The 10906-nt window shown below is 40.3% G+C and overlaps 1 protein-coding gene across 1 annotated transcript; it reads right to left on the bottom strand.

The window, feature by feature from the left end:
• Window positions 1-9128: 9128 nt before the first annotated feature.
• Window positions 9129-10544, bottom strand: nkx2.2b (NK2 homeobox 2b). The gene is made up of 2 exons (XM_008291880.1): window positions 10304-10544; window positions 9129-9676 (listed from the first exon to the last, which is right to left on the bottom strand). The coding sequence occupies exons 1-2, from the start codon at window positions 10542-10544 to the stop codon at window positions 9129-9131; spliced, it is 789 nt and encodes a 262-aa protein (XP_008290102.1).
• Window positions 10545-10906: the final 362 nt, after the last annotated feature.

Genomic DNA, 10906 nt, shown 5'->3' with positions numbered 1-10906 from the left:
CTGGAGGCCGAGAGCGTGCGTTACGCCACCGAGGGTCCTCACAAAGATAGACGTTCCAAGATGTGTGCACGTGAAGAGCTCTCTGCTGAGACACCGTTGCTCTGGAGCGCCACCATGAGGTCAGTTGGTTTTATCTGCTGCTTATTGTAAAGTGCATCTGTGTCCTTCGTGGTCATAATAGTATTTATAAATGTCATTTAGTGTTGGTTTGATGCAATTTCCTTTCACTCTCAAACCAGCGGTGAGGAAAAGTAACCAGGCACTAACTTTGTGTTTCCTGTTTTATGACCTCAGAAAAATGTTCCCTCTGAGGTGATTGAATGTACTTTAGTGAACTGACCCAAATGGTTCTATTATCATCCATCCATCCATCCATTATCTATACACCGTTTAATCCTCACTAGGGTCATGGGGGGCTGGAGTCTATTCCAGCTGACTCAGGGTGAAGGCAGGAGACACCCTGGACAGGTCACCAGTCTATCACAGGGCTACACTTAGAGACGGTTATATCATCAGTCTTTAGCAAAGATTACAGAAAATATCGCAGCAGAATTTTGTTTTTCTCAACAATAAACACCTCAGATTTATCTCTGACCCTTTAGCGGAGCCTCATTTTTCACTTGTAATGGAGGATTTTTAGACTCTTCTACTGACAAACCACAGCCTTCCTTCTCTTCAGCTCCAGACGCTGACTTTGTGTTTCTTCTGCTCTGGTCCAAACTTGTTTTTACTGTTCTTTAATCTGCACAAGGTTTTCTATATCAGTTATTGTTACAACTGGGTTTTGGTGTATATATATCGTGCATATTTTTAATTAATATTCAATACCTTGCTCTGTGGAGCTGCAGTTCTTCTTTTCTTTTCCACTGTTCCTTTTAGTCTATTGCTGATTAAACAGCAGCAGAAGCCTGATCACTTCCCTCCTGGATCAGTTTATCTGTTGAAATGAACACCACCAGTTTAGCAAACAGCAAGTTTATACTCCACTAAGTGTTGAGCTCTCAGTTTTATGTTAAAACTGTAAAATTCTCCACATAAATTGCTGGTTTTTAATGGTTTAGATGCTTTAAAGTGACCGCTTTCAAACAGTAACTGACTCTAATTACAACAGCAATAACCTCAAACTAATAAAAATGTGCAACTTATGAAGACGTGACTATTATATAAACGAGTTTTTAATTGATCAAATATACAGATATAATGGAATCTAAACTTTGTGGTAAATGGACGGCTGGGACTTCACTGTTCTGTTTACGTTCCTTTCACTTCAAACTTTGAATGACTTGTACGAATAATAACTGAACTCAGCACTTTTCAAGGGCCTTTGCAACGTGTCGGAGCTTTTCTTTGCAAGAAATAAAAGAGAATCTCACGTTTACTTTCTCTTTTCTTATGTGAATGCGAGTGGTGTGACTCCTGTCGTGTGTTTTGTACCGTTGCGTACGTCTGTGACTGTGGTCCAGGTTCTTTCTGTTATTGTTTCTGAGTGATTTTTGTAAAGTAAAGAGAACGGTGTGGAAAGAACAAGACTGACTTCTTTCTGCAGCTGCTGTTTCAGAAATTCTAAAGGCAGTAAAGAAATGTTTTTTATGGTATTACTCCCTGAGACATGAATACAAACAAAAGCCATTAAATAGATGAAGTATTTATCAGCTCTACAGGAGGACGTGAAACATGAGCTCATTATTAGTTCAAATCCACAAAAAGAAAAGAGTAACACAAAACACTTTCATATGAAGATGAGCTTTAGAAAAGACTTTTAACATGATACTGGTTGGAAGAAACAACACCTCCCTTGATGACACCGACTGTACTGAGAAACCCAAATCATGTTTTATTTAGCTTCAGTGAAGTGAGCTTATCTCAGTGGGACATTTAAGTTTTGTTTCTCACCTCCAAGCAGCAGATTTACTCTGATTATTAGAGTTAAATATTTGGGATGTTGTGTTTTGGGACTTTTCTCCTGACCAGAACCTGCTTCTCTTCTCCTGGACTATTCTAGAGGCCGGTCACTCGAATGACTATTAATCAAAGTTACTGTATGTATGACAAATATAGGTAATGACATCTGTAATAAAACTCAAAGATTTCTAATTACATTTGACTTTACTAGTTATGTGTCATTGTTATAGAATGTCCAACCTTGTTATAAATAAACGGATGCATGTCCTTGCAAGACAACCTGAGGGGTAGTCAGACCTGGAACATTATTAGTGAGTGTGTCTTTTATTAAAACAATGAAAAGGCTCTTCGAAAAAAAGTGTTTTTTTCAACTACACAAACTCATTGACTGTGTAACATCCTCCATGAGTTCATGTAACTCTGTCGGACTGAAGTAAAGATTTATAAGAAGAACCACATGATGACTGACTTTGGTTTGCCAGGTGTCACTCTGGTTCTACAGCTCAACAACCAGAACTTCTCTGTAGTAACAGTAAAACTCTACAATCAATAACTGCTGTAAATAGAGTTTGATTCTTGCTGAACTAATTTCTTACGCTTTTGACAAACCTTCAAACGAAATGTGGACATTTAATCACTCTGAATGTTTAAACCAGTTTCAGTCTGTCCAGACACACACACACATGTGGAACCTACTGAGGAACAATGTGCACAACAAATTAGACTTTTATCGCTGCATGTTTGTGTGTGAGCAGCAGTTTGAGACATTGTGAGTGACAACAGTTCATCTGGATGTATGACCAATATGTAACTCACACAGGCTGCACTGAATTAATAAAAGTAAAACGTATCACAACACACACACACACACGTTGTACAGAGACACCCCATCCTACAAATTATATCCTCCAGACATAAAGGAACGTACTTGTTTGATTTAAACAACATCAAAAATCTAATCGTCATTTTCACGTGTTTTTTTCAGGCAAAGAAAAATAAAAAATGACCATTTCCACTTTTATTTCTTCATAAGAGATGTATTATTTAACATGTATGAACACGGGGTTCTACAGAATGAAGGACAAAGTAAACAGAGACTGAAACTTGGTTTGTGTTTCCCCCAAATTAACTTTCACACTTATCAGGACTCACTGAAATTAGAAACAAGCATCATTTGTCACAGCGTCAGTTTTTACGTCCAGTTCTGATTATTTAAGGTCAAATACTGTCATTTATGCCTAAAGAATAAATGTTGTTGTGATGTTTTAGGTTTTGAGATGACAGAATAGATCACTGAGGGTCCTCAGAAGTATAGAAGTAACATCTGTGTGTGAACAAGCATGTTTTCATTAAGCCTTTGCTGCCACCTGCTGGCTGATTGTAGAACAACATGCTAACAACAGCTACAAGTCAGTGTGTCTGTTTCATTAAATGATAGGATCTCAGTGAAATAAATACATGAATGAAGGTGAACTTTAGCTTTTATAAACACAGAACTGGGACAGAAGGGCATTTAAAATAGAAAAAGTAAACAAGATAAGATGGAGTCACTGAGAGGAACAGAAATAAGAACGGAATTGAACAAAACAAATACGTTGAGACAAAAAAACCAGTTGCACAGTGAGTCACAATATTATTCAGTGTGCCATCGACTTCATTTAATAACATATAGTCAAATTACAGATGAAATAATTGAGAAAATAGAGAGACAATCACAGAGGAACCTTCTCCATTGTGCAGAGAAAAAAAGAAGAAAAAAAAAGGTTCATTGAATGAGGAGAGGAGCTGATACAGATTCACCATTTTATTAAATTCAACATCTAATAATGTGTCACAGATATTGAACTGACATATTGTTGGTGTAAAGATTCTGGTGTTGTTCTTTTGAGGTTCATTGATGATCAGACTGGTCAGTTAATGCAAAACATAAATGAACAGAATTTGTGCTACAATTTCATCAAGTTTTGTGTTATTCCACAAGTGTGTACTGGTTTCAGATATCAGTGATCGGACTACTTGGTTACCAATATTCTGTATAAATCGACCCTTAATCCTTTATTTGATTTGATCTAATAGCATGTAGTGACTCAGCTATAAAACCTGCATTTTAAAGGGCATGAAAGCTTGTTAGCAGAGAAGTGAGAAAAGTTTCAATGGTTCTAATATACATTAAAGTTGTAAAACAGGTCGTTAAATGTACTGGATAAATAAAGTGATTCATAGATGGCTCATTATTTAGCTCAAAGTAATAATAAGGAAAGACTTTAGCTTTCAGCCATAGACTGTAGATAAAAGACAGATGTAGCCTTCATGTAGGGCCAGCTTGAAGATGCCTTGAACCTGTATTTCATCTACCAGCCAGCAGGAGGAAACTCCTCTGATCACAACAAAAAGTCAGATTGTATAGAAGTTTATGTAAAAATGATCCTACTTCTCCTTTCATGTGTTACTTTGGTAAACATTTTCCTGATGAGTTTATGGTCTCAGCTGCTCGTTCCAAGTGTCCTTTAATAAAGCATGATGTTCATTTTGTACATTTTGGGCCCATTTTGAGGAAAACAGACAATGAAGCACGGTGCTTTTAGGACATGATAGCAGCTGTGTCACTGCAACTTTAACAAACACTCTTTTCTGTAACCAGGTGAAGGTCTGTGACTTCGGTTTCACCCGTATCATCAGAGAGAAGTCGTTCTGCCACTCGATGGTCGACGATCTCCAGTGTCGGCATCATTGTCTCAACAGTCTGAATGGGACGTTTCCCTTCAATGAGGACGAGGACATCGACGCTGCCTTCATGTACCTGCTCAACCCCTGGAAGGAGATCTCAGAGGAGGGTAAGAGGCTGCTATAAACCCAAAATCCTTGAGATCTGAAATGTTGGTTGGACAAAACAAGACAATATTCTGATGAAATGTCAGTGAAACAAGAAGCAGGTTTATTGATAATGGAAATAACTGCCAGTTTTGGGCCTAAATAAGCCATTTTAATAATCAATAGATCACTTAATGATGAGGAAGTCCTTTAATCCTAATCAGAAATCCCAACATATTGAATTCCAAACGTGAGGCTTTAAAACATTCGTCCACAAACCAGAGGGTGACGCCACAGTGGCCACCTCCATCTTTATAAACAGTCTGTGGCTTCGGTGTTCTCACCTCTCATTTGTTTAAAACTAGGTTATGTCTTGCACGGCCAGATTGAATTATTAATACCAACACTTTTGTCTTGCTTGCAGAAACACAAGCAACAGATTTAGTCTGATTATTACAGGTTATTTAACTGAGTTGTTGTGTTTTGTGACTTCAAAAGGGAAGTTTTTCTCCTCTACAGCATCCATCTGCATCTCATCTCTCATGAATCAGTCACTGAAAATACTGTTAAATTATATTTATGTAAACAAATGTTTCCAAGACACGCTTACATATGATTTTAGTCATAAATGCTCCTTAACAGAACTAATTCCAAGACACACGGTTTGAGAACCACTGATGACCTGCACTCACTGTGATGCTTAGCCCTATTCAGGACTTTCATGTTGCCAAACGTAGAAGGTCTTTCAGGGTCCATTGGAAAGAATGTGTGCAAAATATTTGTTGGCATTCATTATAGACTTTTATACTTTGTTAAATACATTTTCTGATAAGTTTACTTATTTTTGGTTCCAACTGCCTGACAAATGTCCTTCTTTTTATCTTAAAAAAAAAAATCTTCAAAAAAAAACAAAAAAAAAACCAATACCTGTCACCTAAACCAGATAGCCTGGGGTCCAAAAGTCCTGAATAGGGTTAATATGGGCTCAGCACCAGAGGAAGGTGGCATGACTTTACTTTGCCTACAGCACAGTGTGTCACAGTTTAGACTCATTTTACTCCGAAATAACTTGAAAATGCTTCAGTTATCAGGTTAAAATCTAAAAACTGCTGAGCTGAGCACCTAATGTGTCCAGATCCCAACAACACCTGTCTTTAAAACTCACGTATCAAGCAAAAAGTTTTGCTTGACAGCGAAAAGGAAATAAATGTTGAGCAAGTAATTAATAAACCGTCAACATGTTGCTGCAGGAGCGACTGCAAACGTGACCAAACTGATCTAAAAACAGTTCAACTCACCTAAAAAATGAAGAGTTCGTTTGTAAAAACAGATAACTCCATATTCACAAACCTTCAGACGTCTACCTGAGACAATATCAATCAATCTTAAGTTATCTCTATTTTTGTCATTTCTGCTGAGTCAAATCCACTCAGCTTCAGTTTGATATTATCTAAAGCAAAAAAAATAAGTTTTCTGATAATCTACTAAAATGGAGTTCTCTGTTTTTGCAAATGAACTCTTCAAATATACATATTTATTCCAACAAATTTATAGCAGTAGTGTTAGCAGTGAGCAGTGACAAATATATCCAATTTAGCAACAATTTCAAGATGTCACCGTGCGCCACGGAGCGGCTCCCTGCTGTGTTTTTATCAGTTTTGGGACAATAATGCAGCTGTGCAGCTCAGAGGACTCACATGTATCGGGCTTTCATACTCAGACTCCTCGTTAGCGGGATTCGATGTTGGTTTTGGTCTTTTCATGGGATTTGCTGACATGAAGAAAAGTGTACAATGTGACCAGACTTATCTTCTGCTCTCAAATATGTGCACCAGCAGAAAGTAAGACGCTCACGTTGAGTGTTCAACAAACTGAAACCGGCCCGAATCACCAGACTGCTCCTTTAAACTCCAAACCTCGGTTCCTCCCCCTCGTCTTCTTCTTCTTCTTCTTCTTCTTTGCTTTTATAGCAGCAGGTGACACATTATAACTGTCTCAAAGCGTTGACCCCCCCTCCATGACATCACCCCTCTGAGATGAGCTGACCTCCGACCCCTCCACAAACACACACACAGGAGGGGGGTCTTTCTTTTCTTTGTCCCAACACAGTAAATAGCTGCTTTTCTGCCACTGAATGAAGTCGTCTGCTGCAGTAATCCTGTCAAAACAAAGATGTTCGGCCTGGAGGAGCCAAAACCGGGATGAGATCTGAGCTACGTTTCACTGAGGTCGACACGTTGCTGAAGAACTCTGTGTTTATCTGAAGTGAAAACATTTCCAGTGTGAAGCAGATTTATTGCAGAGATCAACATGGCCGCCTGTACAGGAAAGATGAAAGTGGGGCTAGTTAGCTTAGCATAAATGCTAGAAATCCATTGGTATTGGTTTCATTTGTGTACAATCAAGGAGTTTAGAGGACGCTTTGTGGTTTTGCTGCAGGTTTTGTGTTGGACCGTTTCTTGGCTTTTTACTGTTCAGCAGAAGAATCGAGTTGTTTCTTCCTGTCTGCAGCCTTTATGCTAAGCTAAGCTAACAGGCTGGGTTAGACATGAGAGTGGTGTCAAGCTTCTCATCTCACTGAAGATGAGCCTGGTTATGTTAGAGAATGAGCTGCTGGGCCCCTGCCAGACCCCCGGTCCTCGTCTTCCATGAGCTTTGTGCCGATTTGTCAGGTGCTGATTTGATTAAACACAAATTTATGCAGAAATGTGCAACATGTCGGCTCAGCATCTTCTAATTTGGTGATATTATTCAGACTAGCTATGATCCACTGCCTCCAGATCAGGTAGTGAAGGACCTTTCATATCCCTGGTCTTCTCATAGAAAGTTATTACCACTTGCATCTGCAGAGTTCGTTGTTTTAAAGGACTGAATTTGTCCTTGAGAGGCCAAACAGGTGACCTCTCTGTGGTTCCTGTGCTTTGTGACAGAGTGCTGGTAAGATAATTTTTCATCTATTCACAGACATGAAAACGAGTAAATATTCAGATTTTAACAAGTAAAAAAAAAAAAATTAACAAGGAAAATCTCTGTTTCTCCTTTTAATCATGTGGGGACCCATCAGATTCATCCTGGGACTCCTTGGGGGGTCTTAATCCCCAGTTTGAGAACCACTGCCCTAAATGCTGCTTATGATCCTCTGCCTGCTCTGATGTTTATGCTTCAGAAGACAGAAAAAAGGCCACAATGGATCATCACCATAATGCTAAGATCCTATAAAAACACTGCACTAAATTTTAATCTGTTCTGAAACAAACCAAACTCCATTCAAAAAATGTCGTTTTTTGGAAAACATTTGTTTTGAAAATATTATACATTTGCCTTTAATCAATAAGCATTTATTCTTAAAATGTTATTTCTGGTAGCTTGATTTCTCTTCAAATGATTTGTTTTTTCTTTCACAGTAAAATTTTTGAACAAAATCTCAGCTGTACAAACTCCTCATATTTGTCCTTCAAGTAACAGATACTAATGATGACACTTTTTAGGCACATTTATGTTGTAGATTGAAATATTATATCAAATGAGGGATTTTAGGACTCAGTTTACGAAGCAAAGTGTCCAAAGCTTCAATCAATTTATTGAAATTTTTTGACTTAAGACTATTTATTTACAGGATAAGAAGCGAGAAACGCAGCAGATCACAATAAAAAGCACATTGTGCGCATCAGTCAGTTAAAAAAATAGATCATCTCCTCATGTTCCTCAGGACAGGCTGGAATCAAACCACTCACACCTGCTCCAACGTTTATTTACCGTCATAAATACTGAGTTTATTACAAACCAACTCACCGGTCAACAATATAAATAGATTTTTAAAAAACACAGTGAGAAAAGAAAATCTTGCGGTAAAAGTGACATTTTTGCAGCAAACACGGCGTAAACAATAAAATAAATCTCACAAAGTAGCAAAAAAACAACAAAACATTTGGTTTCATCTGTTTTTTTTCTTCATCACTTCGACTTGAGGCTCGGTTTAGTTTTAAACGTGTTGCGCGTCTGGATGAGGACAAAAGTCTCTTTTTGTTTGTGATGAAGGATAAAATGAAAATCAGCTACTTTATAGGCCGCTTCAGAAAAAAAAAGTTTTATTTGTGGGAGATTTTTTACTTTACATGAATTAATGTCCTTAAAATGGTTCATATGGAATTTAATAGGAGCTTCAGCTTTCTCGTTTTATTCTGCTTTGTTTCCAGACTCACCCTTTCTAGAGAATAGTAATTATCCTGAAACGTACCAAACTCAATTTAAAAAAATACTAATTTTTCTTACTCCTTCCAATGTGCTCTTTATCATTTAACGGCGGCTATTCTGCGGAACATTCATCCAAAAACTTTTATTTTAAGGCCGAATACGAGCTTATAAAGTGGACTTCTCAGCATGTTTGCAGACGTCTCCGTCAGTCAGAGTCTAGTTCACCAGCTCCAGTGGTACATGTGCGCCAGCTGCTGCATCCCAGGATGCTGCTGCGGGAGGCCGCTGTGGTCCGGGCCGTACGCGGGGTGCAGCAGCGGGGAGTAGGCGCACAGAGGCAGGCTGAGGCCGGACCTGAACGTCGCCTCCAGGTCGTGCGCTGTGATCCGGTCGCAGGGCTTCCCGTCCCGCACCAGGACCGGGATGGCGACCCGACGGGCCGGCAGCAGCTGCAGCGCGTCCAGGCTGCGCTCGGCCCGGGCGCGCTTCATCTTGTACCGGTGGTTCTGGAACCAGATCTTCACCTGGTTCGGGGTGAGGCGGATCAGTCCGGCCAGGTGCTCCCTCTCCGGGGCGGACAGGTAGCGCTGTTGCCTGAAGCGGCGCTCCAGCTCCAGAGTCTGCGCCTTGGAGAAGAGGACGCGCCGCTTCCTGCCGCGGCTCTTCTGCGCCTCTCCGCACGGCTGCTCCCGATCTGCGTCTGGGGACTCATCCATGGAGAGCTCGGGGGACTTAGGATAGGTACGGGACTCTAAAGACAGACCATGTACTGCAGGGGGGGAAATGAAAAGTAATCAGATTACTCTCAGGACTCTGATTACTCTGTGGAACTCAGAAACGTCCACTACCATTCACTTCTATAAGACGACTGAAAAAAAGTCATCTTACCCCACTGGAATCAATTAATGATACAGATACAGATAACTCCAGTTCAGATGATTTTTCAGATGTTTTATTCTTTAGATCGAACAGATCTCCACCTGCTGTCCCCATTATAAAAGAGTAAAACTAAACATCAGCAGCAGTTATTCCTACAGGACTGAGTTTACCTGATAAGATAAATAATAAGAGGGTTACTTCATTTAATTGTTTTCAGGAGACAAAGAGAAAAGACGCAATTACGCACAGGTATATGATGTTGTTCTGTCAGGAATAAAAGATTAAATTATGATCTGATGTCATTTATAGAAACTTGCTGATAAAACTGAACTAATTTTCCCCAAATATTTGGAGCATAAATCCCTGTTTTAGTAAATTACTTCCACTATTTTCTTATTTGGAAATTACGCACGAGCAGGAAATATAGATTTGAAAGTCAGAATGGAGTAAATAAGCAGAGATAAATGGGATTAAATGCACTTAAACCTTTTTTTTTGTTAAAAGCAACAGTCCTTACATGAAAAATGCAGGTTACCAGTTGCGCAGCTCCACCTCTCCAAGCCTTCACCGCCGCGCTCACACAATCCGCTAAATCCCAGTTTCTGCGTGTTTTCCGTCCCCGGAGCCTCCGCCGAGGCCTCTTCAGCATCGTCCTCCTCGGTCTCCTCGGTGCCAGACCCGCATCTCCCGGACCGGTCGGGAAGATCGAGGATGTCCCGCACAGAGAATCCCATTTTTGCGTTTGTGCCAAATGACATGACGCGACAGGAGACGAAGGGAGAGAGAGAAGCAGCAGAAGTTCCAGGTTTGCGTCCTCGCGGAGGATTCAGCGGATGCAGCTCGTTAAAGCGGAGGCTTTGGGTCCATGAACGCCGTTAGAAGGGAGCGGGAGCCCGGAGCTGCTCGGGCCGACCGGCGAGGCTTTAGCAGCATGAAAAATACATGAGGACGGACATGCGGAGAGTGCGTCCTCCGTCCTGAACAGGCCGTTAAAAAGGACGGAGGCGGGTCCGAGAGTCAAGTGGACGAGGCTGTGAAAAGCGGCGGAGCAGGAGAGAAGTCGGAGCTTCAGGGAGGAGATGAATGTTTAATGATGGAGGATTAGAAAGACAGAAGCGAC

Source organism: Stegastes partitus, unplaced genomic scaffold (genome assembly GCF_000690725.1).
Source record: "Stegastes partitus isolate 25-593 unplaced genomic scaffold, Stegastes_partitus-1.0.2 Scaffold767, whole genome shotgun sequence".
NCBI classification, from domain to species: domain Eukaryota; kingdom Metazoa; phylum Chordata; class Actinopteri; family Pomacentridae; genus Stegastes; species Stegastes partitus.
Note: the sequence above shows the minus strand (reverse complement) of the source record. Positions and strands in the feature narration are given on the sequence as shown.

Bases quoted from the DNA above. Each gene is read 5' to 3' on its own strand.
- nkx2.2b (XM_008291880.1), bottom strand. From the start codon at position 10,544: ATGTCATTTGGCACAAACGCAAAAATGGGATTCTCTGTGCGGGACATC. The intron at 9,677-10,303 runs GTAAGGACTGTT...CCCCCCCTGCAG, and splicing joins TGGTAACCTGCATTTTTCAT to TACATGGTCTGTCTTTAGAG.